Source organism: Arvicanthis niloticus, chromosome X (assembly GCF_011762505.2).
Source record: "Arvicanthis niloticus isolate mArvNil1 chromosome X, mArvNil1.pat.X, whole genome shotgun sequence".
NCBI lineage: Eukaryota > Metazoa > Chordata > Mammalia > Rodentia > Muridae > Arvicanthis > Arvicanthis niloticus.
In genome coordinates, this window is record NC_047679.1 from 66,931,411 (window position 1) to 66,955,180 (window position 23,770).

At 36.0% G+C, this 23,770-nt stretch overlaps 1 protein-coding gene across 1 annotated transcript; it reads right to left on the minus strand.

Annotated features, from left to right (window-relative positions):
• Positions 1–22,259: 22,259 nt before the first annotated feature.
• LOC117694488 (ubiquitin-conjugating enzyme E2 2-like) lies at positions 22,260–23,098 on the minus strand. The gene is made up of 2 exons (XM_034485419.2): positions 22,956–23,098; positions 22,260–22,783 (listed from the first exon to the last, which is right to left on the minus strand). The coding sequence occupies exon 2, from the start codon at positions 22,741–22,743 to the stop codon at positions 22,276–22,278; it is 468 nt and encodes a 155-aa protein (XP_034341310.1). The 5' UTR covers positions 22,744–22,783; positions 22,956–23,098; the 3' UTR covers positions 22,260–22,275.
• Positions 23,099–23,770: the final 672 nt, after the last annotated feature.

Sequence of the window (23,770 nt, forward strand, 5' to 3'; positions counted from 1 at the left end):
CCAGAAAAGATTCAAAGGCAGTATCTTTAAAATATTTGGGACCTCAGTTATATCCTAAACAGATTGTGACACAGAAAATTCTAATAAAAATACATACTTGGTGCTAAAGAGATGGCTTAGCCATTAAAGGCTGGACTTATAATTAAAAATATAAAAATTGAATTCCCAGCAACAACATGGTGGCTCACAACCATTTGTGGTGGGATCTAGCCCCCTTTTCTGGCTTGTAATTGTACATGCAAAAAGAAAATGGTTTGTTTTAAATCTTGATTTGCATTTAATGATTTTTAAAAGTTGTTAAGAGATATTAATTGGTTAAATTTTTACCTTAAGCTTACCATAGGAGGATTTAAACCTCTGTTTGATATTTTCACCGGGATGCAAGTCCTAATTCCCCTTGATAATTAACTATAAAGGAGAGATAGCTTTGCTGAAAATAGAGTAAGCTCTTAGTTATCAACAGATAAATTATATAGACTATAATAAATTATTGACTGCTTGTGTTATTACTACTCATATATCCACAGCAGCCCTTTGACAAAAGAAACCATTAATGTAGATTTATTTTTCTTCATCTACAAATAAAGTTTAAACATCCTATTATAAAATTATAATTGTGTTAATACAAGATTATATGACAAAATCCTAAAAGCATTTTGGATAAAATCTTTATTCCTTATTCCAAATAGCAATTAAATTGGTTATTAAAATAATGATATCTGGCTTATTACATGACAAACTTTTTAGACAAATTTAATAATCATTTGTTACAGTTTTTCTCTATACATGCTTTTATATTTCCTAAAATTTACTATGCATACAGCCCATAGAAAAGATGATTGCTGTATTTACTATACTTACAGATGCCTCATCTATTGAGAAAACAATATATGTAATTAAATCACATGTTTATTTTCTTGAGTTTCCCCTGCTTCAACACAAATAATTAAATTATGTGTTGTAGCCACTGTTTAAAATGCTGAGAAATCAAGCTTTCAATATATATACTCATGGCCAGTATATGGCTCATGATTTATAATTGCTTAAAATTGTTCCTTCTTTAGATATTGCTAATTCTCAAATTTTATTTATAAAAATACAGCTTAATTTATGAAACATGTACTGTTTCTTAACTTTTAAGAGATTTAAAAGCTCATTGTATTGCCTGAACCCCAGGACAATGCCAGAGCAGATTTGTATACTAGACATATTCTGGGCCTTTCAAAAATAATTGGCTATACAATCTTATTCTTTATAACTTCAAAATAGTAATAGCTTAAGACAACAATTTGTCATTTCTAGAAAGTGTGCAAGTTAAATTACAAAAACTTGTTCTTAATATCTTCAATTTTTCATAATGGTGGTAAGCCTTGAGGACTTATATGTAATCAATTTTGGCAAATAGATGTTACTCGTTTTTCATTAAAAAATTAAAATATGTACATGAGACTTGATGCCATTTAGACCTTTTAGTTGCAACTACTTTAACAAGAGAAGCAACTAAAAATATAATTAGTTATTGCCTATATTATTTTCCTGTGCTTAGTGTTCCATATCAGACTAAGATAGATAATGGAACTGACTATTACAGTTATTTGGCTACATTCAAAGATTTGAGATGTTTGTTGACAATTTAATATTACTGCTATTTCCTTATCCTCAAGGATAAAAAATTGTGAAAGATTATGAAACTTTAAAATAATATTTTCATAACTCTATAAATATGGGGAAAACAGCTAATGGTGCTTCTTCGCTGGTTTTACAAGTAATTCTAAAAATTTTGCTTTTTAAACTAGAAAGGGGGAATTATATATACCCCAAGGTCACCAAAGCACACCTTGCTTTTGTCTTGTTATAAATTTTCTGCAAACTGATGCTAAAGGTCAGTCTGCAGTGGATTGCCACTGCCATTCAGTTACTTCCAACTTATTTGCCAGAGTCTTGTGGAGAGACCCCTTAACAATACTTGGTGTGGTCCTGATCCTGCTCTAATTTGGGATCATGGGTCAGTCTACAATTTTCAGAAAAAGAAAATGGAGCCTGATGCTAACTGAAAGATTGGTCTGTCAAGTGAACACAGATCTTGAGCCTAATAATTATGATTCTAATGATAAAGATGGCTCAAAATCTTTATCAACCAGCTGATTTAACTTGGCATACAGTCTCCACACTTACTGGCGAGTAAGTACTTTTTACTAAGCCACAAACCTGGTGGCTAGACTTGTGTCTGATCCTTGCTAATTAGCAGTTGGATTAGATAGTGAAACATATCCACTTCCAACCTTATTTTCTACATTGCTTGGATAATCATGTTGCTTTTAACCTTTGAACCTTATATTTTAAGCAGATTGATTGCCCTCACACAGGATCACTCTAAGCAAGCTCAGATAATCATCATGACAGTTACACATCACTGTGAAGAATTGCATCTAGTGCATGCCCATAGGCCCTTTGGTCTGAATATGGTCTGGGTCTAAAGAGTGTGCCAATGATGGCTGGTTAGTCAATGACGGGTAAGAGTGTTTTGAGCTCCTATAACCCTAAGACAGAGGCATACATCATTATGCTATGTATGTTTTTCTCAATGACGGGTAATTATAGGAATAATTTTTATCTCCTATAAACCTAAGGCAGAGGCATACATCAATATGCTATGTATGATTTCCTCAATAATGGGTAATATAGGAGTGATATAAATGCCAACCTAAGCCTAGCCATTCTAGACCCTAGATGGGATGAAATATTGTGCCTCATACAGATATTGGCACTGCCATTTTAAAAACTTAAGCGGGGAACTATGCCCTTCCCTCAGGCCTGAGCAGGCCTGCTAACCTTTTTACCACAATAGACCAAGCAACATTAGGACCTGAGATGCATTGCATTACCAGCTTTGGTGCCTTGGAGTCTGCTACCTGAGATAAAAAGAAGGGACTGCCTGCTGAGCTAGCCTTGACACCTTCCAGACTACTATCTCCTCACCTAGCCCCTGGACTGAACCAAGAAGAGACTCTGGGGGGTAGGGCTTCCCTTTTATATGTGAAAGCAAAATATTAAACTTCGGGTCTTGATCAGAATACTTTGTCTTGGCCCCACATTTCTCTCACCCTCCATTCCCATTAATTCCCAGGCTTCCTCTCAGGAGAAACTGGTTACTCGTGGCTGCAGGCAGCAACAGTTGAGAATAGTTTTTATTGTCCTGGGTTTTTTGTTACACCAAATGAATTTAAGAATTATTTTTTTCTAATTCTGTGAATGATATAATTCAACACCTTTTCATGGTAAAAGTTTTGGAATGATTAGGAATTCAACTCCCATACCTAAACATAGAAAAAACAATATACAGCAAACCAGTAGCCAGCATCAAACTCAATGGAGAGAAACTTGAAGCAATCCCACTAAAATCAGTGACTAGACAAGGTTGCCCATTCTCTCCCTATCTATTCAATATAGTACTGGAATTTCTAGCCAGAGCAATTAGACAACAAAAGGAGGTCAAGAGAATACAAATTGGAAAGAAAGAAGTAAAACTATCACCATTTGCAGATGATACGATACTTAAGTGACCCCAAAACTTCCACCACAGAACTCCTAACCCTGATTTAAAAAATTAAGCAAAGTGGCTGATTATAAAATCAACTCAAACAAATCAGTAGTCTTCCTCTACTCAAAGGATAAACAGGCTGAGAAAGAAATTAGCAAAATGACACCCTTCACAAAAGTCACAAATAACATAAAATCCCTTGGTGTGAATCTAACCAAGCAAGTGAAAAATCTGTAGGGCAAGAACTTCAAGTCTCTGAAGAAAGAAATCAAAGGTCTCAGAAGATAAAAAAAGATCTCCCATACTCATGGATTGGCAGGATTAATATAGTAAAAATAGCCACCATGCTGAAAGCAATCCACAGATCCAATGTAATCCCCATTAATATCCCAACTCCATTCTTCACAGAATTAGAAAGAGAAATTCTCAAATTCATTTGGAATAACAAAAAAACCCAGAATAGTGAAAACAAATCTCAATAATAAAAGAACTTCATCCCACAGAATCCTTTAATCTCACAGGAAATGAGCTGGCAGACCAATATTTTCAGCCAACTTCCTGGGAGTTATACATCCTGTTTCTCTAAGGTAGCTTCTGTTAAGGTCAGATTGTCCTAGCTAACTTCTCTTAGCTTCTGTTAACATCAGAATGCCCTGGCTACCTTCTCTTAGTTTCTGATAAACTGCCTGTTTGTGTGGAATTGTGTTTCACATTATAGCTAATTTTAGCCTCTGTTAAAACTGCTTGGTTCAAAAGGTTTGTTTTGCAAAGGTTCCTATGACCACTGAGGCAGATGCCACAATGTCCTTTCTGCCTTTAAACATCAGTTCTTCTGTTATACTCAGGACCAGAGCCAGTTCCCCAAATAACTGTTATGCTCCCTGACTGAGGGAATAAAATCTTTCTACTGGCCATAAACTATGCCTAAGTGTTCATCTTTGGTGAACTACACATAACAACTACCCTGACTGCTTCAACTGTGCCCACCTTGGGATGATGCTAACTATCGATGCCTTTTCCTTATTAATATACATTTTATAAATATACATATGAAATCAAGACTTGCCTTCATTTAGCTGTAGCAATTTGTGGACATGTTGCCTATATAAAAGTTTCCAAAAACATTGATAAATAATAAGTTTTAATTACTACATCACCAACTCCAAAGTAATAAATTGAACATTTCAAAATTAAGGGAGTGAGCTTTGGGGCCAGTTATATGTGTTGCCTGAGGAAGATCACTTGCCATTAACCCAAACCTACATGGACATGGTAGAAGGAGCTAAATAACTCCCATATGTTGTCCTCTGACTTTTAAAGGTGGGCCATGGTGAGCATAGTTGTACATAAGAAATAAATAAGTAAATATAATAAAAATATTTTTAAAGGAATCATCTTTTTATGACTCAGATTAAAATACTATAAATATTGTCTTTTTAATATTTACAATGATAAGATAAAATAGAAACAAGAAAAGTAGAGGAAGAAGTATCTTTATTTGCAGATGAAATGATTCTGTATATAAAAGATCAGAACAACTCCTCCAAAAATTTCTTCTTGATAATAAATATAGTCAGCTAAGTATAAGAACACAAAAATGACACACAAAGTTTAAAAGCCTTCCTATATACAAATTTCAAAAGTACTGAAAAAAGATAAATGTTAACATTCTCAAGCCTCAAAAATATTAAACTTTATTAGAATAAATATAACCAAGAAAAGTAAAGATTTGTGGAAGAAAAATTTTAAGACATTGATGAAAGAAATTGAAGAGGATGCCAGAAGATGAAGATTCCCCATTGTTCATGGATTGCTAGAATTATTGTTGTTAAATTCTATCTTAGCAAAAGTAATTTACAAATTCCATTCAATCCCCGTCCTACTGAAATTCTTTATAAAGATTGAAAAGTAATCCTGCGTTTAATTTGGAAACATAAATGAGCCATAATTTTAGCCAAAACAACTCTGAACAATAAGAAATAATAAAATAAACAAAGTCTTCTAGAAAAATTGCCACCCCAAATTTCAAGTTATGTTATAGAACTATTGTAACAAGATCATGTGATGTTGGCATAGAAACAGATACATTAAGCAATGGAATCTGACGGAAGAGACAGTAGAGAATATACTTGAATTTATTAGATAATAAAAAGAACTTTCTAAATAAGACTCTGATAACACAAGAATTAAGACCAACAATTGACAAATGAAGCCACATGAAAGCAAAAAAGCAAGGGACCCAATCATTCCAGTGATGAGACCACCTATAGAAAGTCAGTATCTCTAAACTAGCTACAGATCTGTCAATAAATTAGTATCTGGAATTTGTAAAGAACTAAATAAGTGAACAGAAAACAACTAGGAATAAAAACATATAATTAAAAACTGAGAAATGCAATTAAACAAAGAGTTCACAAAAGATGAAAACTAAATGACTGAAAACTTTTAAAGAAACTTTTTAATATACTCAGTTATCCAAGAAATGCAATTCAAGAAGTTGAGATTTTATTATTCACCACTGAGAATGACCACAAAAAGAAAAAAAAACAATAAAAGGAAAAAAAGAACAAGTGCTGAGTGAAATATGGGGAAAGAGGAACATTTATTCACTGTTGGTAGGAGAGCAAATTGTTACAGTAAATATGGAAATCAAAGGGGTGATTTCTCAAAAGCTAGGATCCTATTATACAATTCTTGAGCATATACCAAGTAGTCTCTACATCCTACTACAGAGACATTTGCTTATCCATGCTCACTGTTGCTCTATTCAAAAGAGCTAGGAAATTGAATAACATAGATATCCTTCAACAGATGAATAGATAACAAATAATATAGAACTTTTACACATTGAATATTATTCAGCTGTTGGGAAAAATGAAATTGCCTCCACCACTCTAGTTCATACCTCTAACCCCATTTCTTTCTCTAGGGACTATCCTGATAAATATTGCTTATAACCCTATTCTCATTTTTTTTCTCAAACTACCAGTTCTAAATTTGGTCCCACAGCTAATACCATGACCTAGACTTACCACATCTTCCTGCCACACGAAGAATCTTTAGACTTTAACTAGAACCTGCCTGTGGTGGAATAGGAGAAGCCCACATAGGCTCTTAGATTTGAATGCTTAGTCACTAGTGTGTGGCATCATTAGAAAGTATGACCTTGTTGAAGGAGATGTGGCCTTGTTGGAGGAAGTGTGTCATTGAGGGTAAGCTTGAGGTTTCAAATGTTCAATCTCTCTCTTTATCTCTCTGTTTCTGTGTCTCTGTCTCTATCTCTGTCTCTGTCTCTCTCCTTCCTCCCTGCTGCATGCTGATACAGATGTAGAATTTTCTCCACCATGTTTGTTTACATGCCACAGTGCTTCCTACAATGATTAGAAGTATGGATTATACCACGTAACCTGTAAGCACGCCAATTAAAAAGCTTCCTTTGTAAAAGTTGCTGTGGTCATGGTATCTCTTCACAGAAATATAAGCCCTAAGACTCTGCCCTTTCTGCATCCACCAACAGGTCTCCTTGTGCTACTTCCAATACAAATTACATACACAGACTTCCCAGATCCTGTCCTGATGAGTGCCCATGACCTCTTGATCTATGTCTTTTTCTGAAACCACCAAATTAGCCTGGGTCTCATAACCAGTTAACCTTCATAGTCTAGCCTTCCTTGTCCACACTGCAAAGAAGCTCTAGGTCCTTTGGGAAGCATGATCTTCCCAACCTGTCCAAGAAATCTATGAATCCATGAAACCACAGAGTTGTCCATATTATATCTAACATTTCCACTTAGATACATCTACACCTGCACTGCAACTTAGACTAGAAAGTATCTCCTGCATACTAGTTCAGTCTGTTCTGTCTACCTGACTTTATTCTACTCAAGATATTTGCAAGCTTGAGATTCAATCCACCACAACATCTTCTTCCACAAGCTGATTTATCTCTAACAAACTGAGAACTAACAAAGGAATTTCATGTGCTCAAAGCTTATTATATAAATAACAAAAATATATTAATCAAGTCAGTATCTTCTTGGCACAGTCTACCAGTCCTCTAGAAAGACTTTTCAATAAGAATAACCTAGATTTATGCAAGGACAGATAACATAAATGAGCGATCATAAAGCTCCTCAAAAATGAAAAAAATGAAATTAAAGAAGACACAAAGAAATAGCTCAATGAAATCAATGAGAAAGTATTTAAGGGAACAAAAGGCCTGATTGTTACTCAAAACAAACAAACAAACAAACAACCACAAGGCTGATAGAAATGAAGAAGATAATCTAAGACTTCAGAATGAAATTCAATGAGGATATAGAAACATTAAAGAGGACTGAATCTGAAAGGAGATGGAATTAAAATCTCAATATCCTTTCTATTAGATTATTTATTTATTATTTATTTATGTTATATCCTCATCACAGCCTCCCTTCTCCCAGCTCAGCCTCACATGTCCCATTCCTTCACCACTCTTCTCTTCACCTCTGAAAAGGAGAAGGTATTGCCCTTTGTATTAACCCATGCTGGCATACCAAATCACTGCAAGTCTAGGTACATCCTTTCTTATTGAGGTTAGACATGGTAGCCCAGTTAGGAGAACAGGATGAACAGACAAGCAACAGAGGGGATATGGAGCCTGAAGTAGCCAACTCATGCAGCTAGGCAGGATTCTCAATGGGCAGAAAGGGACACCAACTGTACTGGCTAGATTTGTGTGTCAACTTGACACAAGCTGAAGTTACCACAGAGAAAGGAGTCTCCCTTGAGTTAATGTCTCCATAAGATACATTTGTAAGACATTTTCTTAATTATTGATCACAGGTTGGAGGGCCCATTGTGGGTGATACCATCCCTGGGTTGGTAGTCCTGGGTTCTATAACAACGTAAGCCGAGCAAACCAGAAGCAAGCAAGTAAGTAATATTCCTTCCATGGCCTGCATAAGCTACTGCTTCCTGACCTGCTTGAGTTCTAGTCCTCATTTCCCTTGGTGATAAACAGCAATGTGGAAGTGTAAACTAAATAAACCCTTTCCTTCCCAACCTGCTTCTTGGTCATGATGTTTTGTACAGGAATAAAAACTCTGACTAAGACATCAAACCACCCACAAAACATTCAACCCCAAATTTGTCCTGCCTACAAGAAGTGTAGGGACAAAGATGGAGGAGAAACTGAGAGAATGGCCAGCCAATGACTGGCCTAACATGAGATATATCCCATGGGCAAGAACCAATCCCTCACATTATTGATACTCTGTTTGGCTCAAAAATAGGATCCTAGAATAATGGTCTTCTGAGAGGCTCCACACAACAGCTTATGGAAACAGATGCAGAGACCCATAGCCAAATAAATATTAGGTGGAGCTCAGGAAAACTAGTGAAAGAGTTGGAGGAAAAGTTGAGGAACTTGGAGGGGATAGGGACTCTACAAGGAGACCAACAGGTTTAATTAACATGAACCCCTGGGGATCCCAGAGACTGATCCACTAACCAAAGGACAAATAAGAGCTAGAACTAGCCCCTCCCCCACCACTTACCAGCAGAATGAATGAAGCAGAAGTCAGACTATCAGGTCTCAAACATAGAGTAGGGGATTTAAACCAAATAAGCAAGGACTATTATTTTTAAAAAAACATAGTAAGTGTAGGACAATTTATAAAAACAAATCGGTATAGATGAAAGAGAAGGATCTAAAGTCAATGGCATAGATAATATCTTCAACAAAATCCTAGAAATAAATCCTTCTGCAAACAAAGGAAAAACACACCCACACAAGAATACAGAAATTGAAATTGACAGGACAAGAAGAGCAAATTCCCATGGCATATCATAGTCAAAACACTAAATATGTATAACAAAGAAATATTATTTAAAGATGCAAAAGAAAAATCACAAGTCATGTATAAAGGAAATCCATAGGAATAACAACTGAGTTTTCAATGGAAACTATAAAAGTTAAAAAAAACTTGGGCAAATATATTCTAAGTTCTAAAAGGCTATGACAGTTAATGTAAATTAATACATCCAGAAAAACTTTCTGCCTTATTTGAAAGAGAAAGAAAACTTTCCACAACATAAGCAATCTAAAAAAATTTGTATTCAGGAAAAAATATCTAAGGAAAAAATAAGAAGCAACACTTTTAGTGAAGAAAAGAATGAATATAACAGTAAGACTGTGGAAGGAAACATGAAGCTATAATTATTAAACACACACACACCATTAAGAACATAAACAATACTAAAATCAACAATATGATGAAGATAATAAACAGACGTGTTTCAATAATAACTTTTAAATTAAATAATCAAGTAAAAAGAAAATGAACAACAGCAGCATACCAACAATAAACATGCTGAGAAAAAGATTTGGGATACACCCCCATTGACAATGGCCTCAAGTAAAATGAACTATTTAGAAATAACCTTATCTAAGGAGATAAAAGACATCTATAATGCTTTAAATCTCTGAAGAAAGAGAACCATGAGAAAATGTCCACAGTTATGAATATGAATATATGTAGAGCATAACGTTCCAGGAGCCCTGAGACCTTGACCACAACTCACTTCAGAGGCTTTGATTCACTAGCTCTGCAGTAAATCTGACATAGTGTTAATAAGTTTTCCTATGAGGCCTGCCAGATTCAAACTTTGTCATCATGAACTGCCATATTAAAATTTCCAAACAGGCTCTGACTTGTAGACAGAATCTTTAGAGTTCCTGGATTTAATATATGTTGTAGGATATGAAGATTCCAAAAGTTTTGATTGGCCTGGTGTCTACAACATGGACTAAATAATGGCCTACACCAAATTATGCTGAAATGCTTATCTGTTTTGGTATATGGTAAGTGATGAGGCTGTAAAGCCTAAGAGAAAGAAATGTCAGGACAAATTTCTCATTTAAATCTTGTCATGTACCCAGGAAGAATCCAAGTGACACATTTATTCACTGCTGTTATGAACAGGTATCTAAGACAGGATGATCATACACAGTTTTAACCCCAGCACTCAGAAGATAGTGGCCACTTCTGTAGATCTGAAGCTAGCCTGAGTTCTGAATCAGCCAGATTTACATAGCAAGATCCTGTTCCCAAATAAAAATTCTTAAAGAGATACCAGTTTACCAAAAAATCTCCATGGGTGATTTGAATATGTAAGAAATTATACTGTATAGATAATATAAATAAGGAGCTTGATATGGTACAGAATGCTTATAATCTAAGCACTTGAGGTTTAGAGGCAAAAAAAATGAAGAATTCAAGGTCATCATAGGTCTTATACTCAGTTCTAGCCTAGTCTATACCCAACAAAATTAGTGCAAATGGTAAGAGGAGACCACTATCATAGACTAAGAAACTTACACATTTAGGGTGATGAGATCTTTAGTTTGCAGGTTCTAAGCTGGAGTACCCAACCTACAAAAGTCATGAAGATCTGAACACTGTGGTGGACAAGACAAAGCAATATATTGAATAGTCTGATTATAGAAATCTCAAGCATAGGTGAATAACTGTAGTGTCATTTTGATTTAAAACAATCAAAAGCTTTTGACTTACTAATTTAGCTCTAAAAGAATGCTTGACTATTTACCATCAAGTGGCCATGTATTTTGAACTGTATGTACATCATACATTGGCTGCTGCCTGACTTCACTGTCAAATTATGGTTTGAATATCTGTCCCCTTCTAAACTCACATTAAATATGTCATATTTAACAGTAACAAGAGGTTGTGGGGAGCCAACAGAAGGCAGCTATCATCCTTGCAGCCATCTTGAGCCATATACCCTGACAAGAGACTTATTTTCAACAGCCTACAACAGCTGAGCACACTATCATAACATCTTGTTTTATATACTCAGGATTTTCCCTTGGGTGTGTGTGACTTAAAGGTGTGACTTACAGATGAAACTTAAAGGCTTGTTAAGAAGTGAAACTTATAAAAAGCAAGAGGCAGACAGAAGAGGGTACTGGGATCTTGGAACTTGGAGGCACTATGGACTAGGAACAAGGGACTAGGTACTCGAGACTTGGGAGTTGGACTAGGAACAAGGGACTTGAAAAGAGAGAAGAAGAAAGACTTGAGAATAAATGGGACTGAATCATACTCTGTCTTGTCTCCATTCTTCGCATCTGCTCTCACTCTCTCTCTCTTGCCAAACCCTGACCCACAGACTGGAGCAGCTTTATGATCCAGGACAATTTAGCCCCAAAGCTTGGGGCAGGGCAGGCTCTAACAATTTTGGCCACCAAGCTTTTGGCAGTAAGGGTTCCAACATTTAACAGAGTAGTCCCTGACAAGAGGTGATGATGTATCCACCTTCATTAGTGAGATCCATGCCACATAAATGAGAAAGCTAGACTCCTTCTTTTTCTCCACTCTCTTCGTTTCTGAATGAGGCAGCAAGAATTTCTATGGTCAGATGGTATCCTCCATATCTTAACATCCATAAATCTCCACAATAATAAGAAATCTTTATACTTATTACGTTATTCAAAATGTGTTACTTTTCTAGAAGGACTAGTATAAAACAGAATAGCACACCCAGGTGTGTATGTATTACCTTGTGAACAATAGCAAACACTAAGTTGAAATATACATATTACATATATGTAAGTATGTATAAAATCTGGTTCATGAAATGCTTGTAGTAGATGTGTGTTCTTACCTTCTCTCCTTTACCTTACACTTATTGGCTGATGATGAGGTCTCTAAAATTATTTGAGAGAGGTATAAAAATTCTGGCATGTAAATATAAGGGTATTTCTGTGTGATCTACTGGCTATTCATGAAAGCAGACTCAAAGAGCTTTATACCCTCTGTGCAGGATAGTCATGAGATAGTGTACTGCAAGGAAGCACTCACAGTGAAAAAAGCTTTGATTAGTGCAATTAGCATTTCCTGTTGCTTTGTAGGATAAACACAAAGAGGTATCATCAATTTATTAGGGGCTGAAGCCAATCAGGTAGCTGAATTAAGAGGGACATGGCAGAAACATAACTTGGAAATTAGTGATAAAGAGACCACCTAAATTGATGAAAACAACTGAAAATATTTGTGTTCCAAGTGAATGGTCACCTAAGGAATTCCTCAACAGAGGAGGATTTTAATGAAATGTTGAATAGAATAATGTATTTTATGTAACCATTCAACTTTCTCTCACAGCTACCCATGAAATTTAGCAACCAGAACACTAAGGAAGGATGCCAAGCAACAGTGGAGTTTATTTATGGTCTCTGTGTTGTAGACTTAAATTAATCAAAACAGTGTGGTATGATCACTATTGATTGTCAACTATGGCAACCAAAGAGATCTCCACTGAATCTTTGCCATGGCAGTATTTCTCACAATGACGACATTTCTATATTGTCCTATTTTCATCATGATAGAAGCAATTTTTTATTGTTACTTCAATTGGATTTGTGGAGATGGATTTAGTTTTCTGTCTTGCAGTAGTTATCCATATGTTACCAAAAGCTGTATAAACCATAATGTTATTAAACTCAGCATTGGTTCTAATTAAGAAACTAACTTATACAGTACATGAAGTGTGACAGTGGAATTTAATGATCTTACTATGTTTCTTATCATCTAGCAGCACTGATGGGAGTGTGAATGGCCTCTTTAAAGGGTTAGTAGCAATGCCTGATAAGTGGCAGTAACTTTTAGGGTGGGAGAATAATTCTCCAAGAGGCTGTATATTCCATGTATCAGTTTCTAATGAGAGGTCATTTCTCTAATAACTATGATTAATTTATTGAACTTAATAGTTTGAAATGTGACTGATAACACTAATTTTCATAGTGATTCAATAGTAAAAGTTCCCTTTTCTGTATCTGTTACTCTGTGCTCTTAAAGCCTAAAAGTCCTCCCCATAAAGGAAAATATTCCAATAGGAGACAGCTCAATAATTTCATTTCATTAGATTTTAATGCTAAAATATAGGATTTTTCAACTCCTCATAATTTGAAATAAATGTCCCCCACCCCCAAAATAGGAGTTGTGTTAAAGACTGAAGTAATTGATCCTGACAACTAAGGAGAGACTTGAGTGTAATTCTACAGTAGATATAAAGATTATAAAGATATAAATATGTCTGTAGCTCAGAAAAATTCTTATGGTGTGTTTCAGTATTACCATTTCCTACCAATAAACTCAGTAAAATCTAGAGAAAGAAAAACAAACATACATACATACATACATACATACATATATACATACATACATATATACATATATACATGCAAAAACTCCAATCAATCAACACAGGACTGCTAATGACCTAGATCTTTCAGGAATGCTATTTTGGCTTAGCTAGAAGGCAGATAACAAGAGTCAATCAAGGTACTCACAAAGGTTAAAGGAAATAAATAATGAGTATTAAAAGAAACTGTGTTTATGCTGTAAGAGCTATTGATGACCGACTTTATCATAGTATCTCTTCATCATTATATTATTATCATTATATTATAAATATATGCCTATATGCAAATATCTTTGTTAATCTACCTATCTACTTCTCTGTTATTGTTTCTTTTATCTTTGTGATGGATAATTCCTAGAATAAATTTATGTCTATAAAGGCTGATTGTCTAATTAGAACTTCAGTGATGTCTAAAGGATGGAATGTTTCAGGTACAGAGCATAATGACAATTTATGTTGATCTGTCTTTAGCCTACTAAATCATCACTCTTTTTGTCTGTGTCTGATCCTGGTATATATATATATATATATATATATATATATATATATATATATATATATCCAGATCTAACATTCTAACAGATTTTAGAAAAACCACACTTTTGAAATCTACTTGCAAACTCTAGTTTTTCATTAATCAAAGGGTTAAGGATGTTATCATATAGTATGTATGGCCTGGAACTAGGGAAGCCCTGCTTTACTAGAACCATCTACTTGATTGCCCCAGTTTCATGGGGCAATGAACTAGGATCAGATGACCTGGAAGAGAGAACTGGAGGACAGGGAATACAAAGAACAAGCAGCTTGTCTATAAGCTGATCAAACCACTGATAGTACTTTTTTCACACAGAGAGGCAGGATGTGGGGAAGGGATTGACACAGGAGCATAGGTGTTCAGGGGGAGTAGAGATATCTTCCAGAACAGAGTATCTGCTGGGTGATGGTTCAGAGGACAGGTCCCTATGACTCCACCTGTGATTCACTTGTCCTTATCTAAGTTGGTACTATCCACCAAGGCTACCCAAGGTCTATAACTATCCACAAAACCTATGACTACTTGATCTCATCCAGGCTGGTAAATTTCCACCAAAGCTGCCTGTTTACAATATCTTATAGCTATTTGTTTCAGTGTTTTCCCATAGATACCCAAGACTCTGTGTTAGCAGGCATGTATGTCAGACTTATTGCTGATTTTAGGCCTATGTCTGCTTTTAGACCTCCAGTACAACCATTATCAAGCAGGGATGCCCTTGACACTTGATTGTCCTGCAAATGTATTTTTAAAAATGTCCTGATTTATGAGTTTTTTGTTCTATAACTGTTAAAAAAATATGAAGCTGCTTCCACATTGGAACATGAACTTAAAGTAACATAAATCTGTGCTCCATGGCCATGGTCACTCATATTTGGCTCCATAATAAGCTGTCTCTTGGCTGTGTGTTTTCTCTGTTATCTTTTATCTTCTTACTAAAGACAATAAATACACTGACTTTATAAAGAAATATCATTAAGTTTAAAACCCAGCATTTTCTTATAGAATATCAAGGATAATGACAATAATGGAGCATTTTCTTAGGAAAGACTTAGAATTCTTGGCTGTGTTTAGGAAAAAAAATAGTTTGATCATTTTATTCTCTTTATTTGAAAAGTACTCATAGAATCAATAGATGTGCACGTGTACTAATTTGATAATGGTTTGTACTGGTACTGGTAAATAGCATTTGTCAATTTGAATAGATCACTATTCTGTATACGATTCCTGGAAAAACAAACTAACACCCACTTATTCCAGATAGAGAAACAATAACAGAACTAATAAATTATTCTACCTAAGACCAGCTTTGTGAGCCAAAGACTTAATTAGGGTTATTTATAGAGAAATGAGTGAAAGGTTAGTAACAAGAATATGGGTAAATGGCATGAGGTACACCACTGAAAAACTTCCTCTGTATTTCTCTGTGAACAACATTTGTCTATGGATGTTTGGGAAGACATGGTGCCTAATGAACAGCTTCCCCCAGTAATAAGTTAACTGCTCATACATCCTTGGGAGTATAATATTGTATTATAGGCACCTCCCATTAGCAGCAGTTAACTACCTACAAATCCTTGGGGAGGGGCCATGCCTCATGAGACATCCCACACTCAACAGTTAACTGTCTATAACTCCTCAAGGAAAGGTAGCTCCTACCCATCCCCCACTATCATTAACTGCCTATAGCTCCTCAGTGGGTATTGGGGCCTCAGGAGCGCTTCCTCTGTGATAGAATAATATTGGCCTCCATCTTCTGGTTTTCTGCTGAGTATAGTTACAAACTTCGGGAGTTCAAGATGGCAATGGCCACAGAGTGACTGGAGAGAGCTTTTATAGGATAGTCATATTAACTAAATATTTGTTCAAACCTCAATGTCACTACCTTCCCTTTTTATTATTGATAATTTCATGTATGCAAACAATGTATTATGATCATAACCATTCCCTCCTTTACTTTCTCTTAGCTCCTACCATTTATGCTAATGCCCATCTTCTCAGTTCTATTTTTGAGATTAAAATTTAAATTAATTTGCTTTAAGTGAACCATATTATCATTCATAATGTGGACAGATCTTATGCCCAAGTTGAAGTGTTGAACAAGTAAAAAATGGACATAATCCTAGCAAGTGGAAAATGTGACTTCAGAATTAGGATGTTATTTCATTTCTCTTTTAGTTCCTTCCCTTCTTTTTCCTTTGTTTCCTTCTTTTATCCCTCTTAGAGGATATTGAATAATGTACATAGTCACATTAATAATAAGCTTTACTGCAAGCATTTGCTTTAGGGATGACTCAGATAAAATAACGTTGATAGTTTTGGGGTAATATACTAGCATCTTTTCTTTAGAAGACACATCACTATCTTCTTCATTAATGTTGTACTGTAATCTGCTTCAACACAGCTTTTGTGTTATTATGATTCTGTTTATGGTATAGATTAACATTTTACTTTACTGGATTTATCCTTTTTATACAGGTCCACCAAGAATTAGTGGAATTTTTATTTTACATTCAAAAAATTGCCATCATCTGTAAGACATTGGCATAGGTCTCATCATCAGGATAATTCTGCTTTGAATTTGATGTCTATTCTAGTCACCTTATATCCTTACCTCTGGCAATAAAGTGCTTCATTTGAACCATATAATTCAGGTATCCAGCTTCAGTGGTGGTAGTGTCATCTTCAACATTTATTTCTTGATCTACAGAAAATAATTATCAAAGATTAAAGAAGATTATGCAGTTAGACTCACAAATTCCTATAGCATAACTATATATATATATATATATATATATATATATATATATATATATATATATAATTTTCTCAGTGTGGAAAGATCTTAAATAGCAATTCAGCCCAACATTTCCTCATAAATGTTTAAGGCCCTTCCTGAGCAGTATTTCAAGGACAGCAAACACTCAACTATAATAGAAACAGCCCCTGCTTCCATGTTTGGAAGAGCTACAAAACTATACCCGAAATTTCTGCTTAGAAAGCTTACAACAATAATAAATAAACTTAATTTGCTGTAATTTCTATTACCTCACAAAATTAGTATACACTATGACACATATTCTGTAATTTCTACCCATATGTGTTAAGGGAAAAAGTATAGTATTTTTGGCGAATAGAATAACATCTTATGAACTTCTTTATAGTTCATATTTAAGGATATTCTTCAATATAATTCTCTTTTAAGCCTAATAACAAAAACATATGGCAAGATAGATCTTAAACAAATCTAAATCTTGTCCAAAGATCTTATAGAAAAATCAATGAATTTTCTAGATTAATTATTAGCGTTTCATCAACAAAGAACTTTAATCTATTTTTTTTTTTTCAGGGATGAAATACTTCTACATGCAAAGGTAAGTTTCAGATATTCTTGCTCTCAACTATTATGGGATCTTTCTAATTGTCCTAAGAGAAATCTTTAGGATTCTTTCCTCAACATTACAGTTTTTGCCTTAGTAGTATATGACTTTCTATGGCGAGAATTAAAGGGATTTTTCAAGTAAAATCCTTGATACTTTGATATTATGGGTTTGATCTTTGGCAATATTATTTCCAAAGGTACCCAGAATGAAAATTTCATTCTGATAAAGATTAGTTAATTTGGGGACAAGATGAAAAAATAATTGACAGATGATGCTTATGGGAAGCTTCATGTTTTCCTTAAGGTTTCAAAAATTCTCAGTCCATCATTCTTGGGGAAGTACAGGGAAGTTCATAGTGGCAAATGCCTCACTTTGTAGTGTATCGTGTAGCATAGAAACCAGAAACCAAAAGCTGGATAATAACCTTCAAATTCTACTTTTGGTGATTTTGTCTGCTAGTTAGAGTGTGCATCCTTAAAGTTCTGCAAATTCCCCAAATATTATCTTGCACTAGAGAGGAAATATTTAAAGTGTTATCTTGTGAGGACATTTACGAATTACCATAACAAGAAAAGCCCTAAAATCTTTCAAGTGATTGATACTTTCAGTGATAGTACTTGAGCTGGACAACTGATTCCCTGATTTTATATGTTTTTTTTTTCCCCTCAGAGCAATTGATATTGATATTTTAACTCAAACTGGTAGTACAATTCCCTCTTCTTTAGGATAATATAGGGATGTTTTTCCATCCTAAATTAATAAATGAAGTTCAGCATCTGTTTTACTCAGAGTCTGAAATTTTATTCTCACCAGTTAAAGACCCAGGTTTGAATCAATTCATAGCTGTGTATATTGGTCTATCCAGGGTAACATAAAAAGTTAAATAAAACACACACTGTAACCACCTATGTATCAGCAGCTTGCTTAATTCTATCCCCCACACTTACCACCTGGTCTCAGCCTGACGTTTAGTTGTGGGTCTTTGCGGCTGCTTCTAGCTGCTGCTGGAGGCCTCTCAGGAGACAGTTATGATAGGTTCCTATCTGAAAGCATACCAGAGTATCATTCATAGTGTCAGGGGTTGGCTCTCACGTTGGAGCCGTCATTCTGTTTTCATCTGCAAACTGTCTCTGTGAAACTGTCTGGGTAAAACTGACAAAAGTCTCCTCCCTCTCCCTCCTCTTCCCCTTTTCTCTAGGCTGTTCTCTTAAGTGTTATTTTTCCTGTCCATCATGGTGAAAATTGGGTACACCCTGGCTGTGATTCTTCATTCTCTCAAATATATCCTGATTTGTCCCTTTGCTCCTCAATTAGATACTGTGTTCAAATATGGCTGCTTCTTTTTACAAAATAGGTTTACTTTCACTGTTTCAGATTAAGTGTGTACTAAGGGCATGTCTGTATTCTAGATAGAGGAATTAAACATATGCTATTCCAGCTAGATCACATAGACCTAGAAAGTCTTTAGAAGTATCCATTTCCAGAGCAACTATGTTGGTGAATTAAAATTCCTCTACTCTACAGTTTGATGAATTTTCATAAGCTTGAATATGTTGCATTTGCTTTTTTTTAAGAATTTGTCATGGGTCTAATATGATCTTCAATATCATTTGTGCAACAGAAACCGTTTTATCTACTGAGAAACAATTCAAGTAATAAAATTTCAACTATCAGTAATTCCAAGTTAAACTTCATTTTCATTGTCCCTAAGTTGGAGAAAAATGATCAGATTATTAAGCTTCTAAATCATTAATAATATATAACAACCTATATAAATCTAGCCATGAAAATTTGTATCACCTTCTACTTGACAATGATATAAAGAGTCATGTTTTAATGATTATTACTCTTCTATTCACATCCTATCTTATCTTAGTAAATGAATATTGTTCACCATTGGTTAATGGGAAACACAAAACAATCTCAGGGATAGTTCCATGGCTTTTGGAAGTAATTTATTGGTAGTATGGGATTATAGGGGAACAGGTGTTAACATTACTTATCAAGCATCAAATGACCCACCCAATTTTACCTATTAGTGAAATGTCTTAAGATAGCCATTATTTTTCCAGAGTCAGCAAGGATATTGCATGTTGACTGTAATTACTGTTCCTCTGTATGTGAATAAATATTAGTTAGACCTAGCTATAATAAGTCTCACACATTGATTACATTCATACTCAGATTACCCTCTCTGGTCTTAGTACCAGTTCTCACTAGTCTACGTTATCTTCCCAAACAGCATGGTGTTTGTGTAGTAAAATGTTCTACATATGATATAAAATATGTGATATTCATCTTCTTGACTACACTTAGAAAACCATTTAAACAGGCCACAAAAATATAAATTCATGCAACATACTCAGTTTCTTTGGTCATGGTCTTCCACTGTAGTAAAAATAAACCTAAGCCAGAGGGGGATGGAAAAAAAGGAAAATGAAGTGAATATATGGAGAGAAAAGTAAAATTGAAGGCCATTGGATGGGCAGTAAGAAAATATAATATATTAGAAGCTTCTTAAAATATATGAAGGCAATCTAAATGAAATCACCAGAATATAACTGTCCAACTGGACTGTCACCAAATGAAACTTTCAGTGCTGAAAATGGGTTACATCTAATTGGGTTATTTGCTAAGAAAGACCTCCAAACAACCTGAGCCATCACCAAGGCTATAGATCTCTCACCACAAAATTACAGTAAGGCCCTATTACTGAAGAGAGCACCTATACAACTGATTGAATACAGATAAGTCAACTGGTTCCTAAAAGCAATCTTCACCCCTACAGTGTTCTTGGTAACAAAAGGTTCTATGCACAATACTAAAACAGAAATATAAATATCAACCCAGCTATAAACCCTTTGACCTACAATGGTGTCCTATCTGCCAAATTGCTAGGGCAATGCTGGCACAAGGCTTGTGGAAGTAAAAAAACAAAGTCTTATTTGACATTAGAGCGACTCCAAGAGAGGGAACCCAAAGCTGAGCCTGCTTGGGTGACTAAGAACCTGAGACTAGATAGCCCAGGGCCTAGTGGAAAACCCAGTGCTTTTTATTAAAGGAATGTAGTAATAAAATGACTTCTAATGAGATTCTCTTATACTCATAAATCAGTAACTTCCTTGCTCAGCCATCATTACAGTATCTTCCTTCTGCAGCAGATGGGAATAAATACAGAGACCCACAGCCAGACTTTATACAGAGTGAGAAAGACTTTCGAACACTCAGACTTAAATGAAGTGTCTCCATCAATGTTGCTGCCCAAGCTGCCCCATGCTTGGGGGCCAGAAATGTTGAGAACTGCACTGCCCCATGTTGGGTGCCAGCCAAAAATGTTACGGTCCGAGCTGCCCCACTCTTTAGGGCCAAAAATGTTGAGAGCCGCTCTACCCCATGTATGGAGGCCAAAATGTAACAGACAACACTGTCAGTGTTGGAACCCACACTGCCAAAAGCTTTGGGGGCTAAGTTGTTAGAGCCTGCACTGCCCCAGACTGCTCTGGTCCAAGGGTCAGGGTTCAGCAAGAGAGAGAGAGAGTGAGGACAGACTCAAAGAATGGAGACCAGACAGAGTGTGATTCAGTCCCATTTATTCTTCAGTCTCTCTTCCTAGTCTAAGTCCCACATCTTGAGTTCCTAGTCCCTATTTTCTAGTACCTAATGCCTCCAAGTTCCAAGTTACTTCTTCCAAGTGCTAAATGCCTAATAACTGATAATAATCTGTTGTTTTCTTCTGTCTGCCTCTGCCTTTGTATATGTCTCACTTCTAAGCCATGCCTCTAAGTCACACCCTTAAGTCACTCCCTTAGGTCTTATCTCTAAATCACACCTTAGGTCACACCCTTAAATCTCACACACCCAAGGGAAGATCCTGGGTATCTAAAACAGGATGTTATCAGAGTGTACTCAGCTGTTGTAGGCTATTGTAATCAAATCTCTTGTCAGGGTATATGGCTCAAGATGGCTGAAAGGATGATAGCCGCCTTCTGTCAGCTCCCCGTACAACAAATCTATTCCTTTGGGTCTTAGGAATCCTTGTGAAAGAGTTTAAGAGACAGAAGGGATGAAGAACACCAAAGAAATGAAGCTTTGCAAATACAATAGAACCAATGCATAGAGACTCAGAGCAGCATGCCCAGAGCCTGTATGTCTCTGTATCAGATGGTAGTCCTAGAGCAACCTTTTCTGCTCATGCTCCCATCTTCCCCACACCCCATATATCTCCTCATTCATTCCCTCAACTCCAGTCTACCTGTCCTCTCCAATTTCCTCCACACCCAACCTGTTGTTTTTCTCACCCCCACTGCCCATCCATCTTCCCTTCTCATTCTCATCCCCCTCTCCTGCTAACTCCCATCCATCTCCATCTTTCACCTCCCACCTCCCCATACCCAATCTATATACACTTCAACTCGCTGGCACTCCCCGCCTTCCCAGTATCCCATTCGTTTTCCCTTCTTTTCCACCCTGACTCTCACCCATAGTTAGCCTAGTTCGGAAATTATACAATATCTATCTATAAAAACTTAAGCGTCATTTTGCTCAAATGAATAAAGAAAACATGACAGATAAAGTCAACCACCTGTTTTTATTATTATGACCATAACATGCTGAAATTACATTGCGTATTTCTTGGTCCACTCTCGAGCCAATGTATTATACATTTTTAAATCCGTGAGGTAGATCTTCGCAATTTCAGGGACCAGAGGCTTGTCTGGGTTTGGATCGCACAACAGAGAGTAGATAGAAAGAAGAACATTGGAAATCGTAAGAACAGGTGACCATTCAGAATTCAAAATATCTAGACAGATGTTTCCGTTCTTGTTGATGTTTGGATGGTAAATTCTGGTTATAAACGAAACTTTTGGGGCCTTGAAGGGGTAATTGATCGGAAAGTGGATGGAGAGGGAAAAAAACCCTCCCTGATAGGGGCTGTCTTGGGGCCCCATTATGGTCGCTTGCCATTGAAACATATTTCCTGCCACTGGCCCTGCAGAACACTGAACTGGGGGATCTTGAGAGAAGGCAAGTAACTCGTTCTGGATTCGTTTAATAGCCAAAGCCTCCGCAGTAGGACGAAACATCTTCACTGAGTGTGGCAGCTGGTAAAAGGCTCTGTTGCACCTAGGGTATAGAGATGAGAAAATGACAGACTGAAGGAGGCTAAGTCAAGTTATTAAAGCAAAATTCAGTGATGAATGAGGCAGAGAGAGAGAGAGAGAGAGAGAGAGAGAGAGAGAGAGAGAGAGAGAGAGAGAGAGAGAGAGAGAGAGAGGCATTAGCTACTTAACTGTACCTGTGGAGCTATGAGGACTCCTGTAGCTCCAGGCCAAGAGCTAAAGAACCTGCTGTAAATGCAGGAAGGCTGTGATGCCGGGAGACCAGACAACTGCAAGGAAACACAGCTGAAATCTCCGGCTCCTCCTGCCGCTGACTGCCACGAGCAATGCTGCACACCGCCCCTTCAACGAATATCTGGATAACAGTTAAAGGTTATTCTATGACGTCACAGAGAGCATAATAATGAGCGAAAAGCACAGCAGTCATGGGTTTAATATGGGGTCCGTGTGGGGTCAACCTTAGGTGAGTGTGGATGTTCACATTAGAATACTGTAGGAGAGTTGCATGTTGGGAGAATGGTGACAATGGCTGAAGCTGGCTGTGTTACACAGCTTCATAGAGCAGTTGGACTTTGATCTAATGAGGCACAGTGAATCTCTTCTAGCCATTCAGAATATATTGGTCAATGCCCCTCTACTCACTACAATAGTTTTGCTATAATTTCTATATTTTTAGGGTGAACACCCTATGGATAATATTCTGTAGTATGAACAACTTTAGAAAATTTAATCCTACGACAACATTGCTTAAAGTAACTATCAGTTACATTTTTATACAAATAACCATACAAATTGATTTATACAAATCAATGAATTAAAATCTTCAAAAACTTAACTTTGAAGTTAAAAATATAACTTTTGATAAAAAAAAAATGTGAAAGAAAAGGGGAAGAAAATGTCCTTGTTGTTGTTTGAGTTGATTTTATATCCAGACACATTGCTGAAGTTGTTTATCAGGTTTAGGAGTTCTCTGGTGGAAGTTTTAGGGTCA

Excerpts from the sequence above, each read along its gene's own strand:
- LOC117694488 (XM_034485419.2), bottom strand. The coding sequence starts at position 22,743 with ATGTTTCGTCCTACTGCGGAGGCTTTGGCTATTAAACGAATCCAGAAC.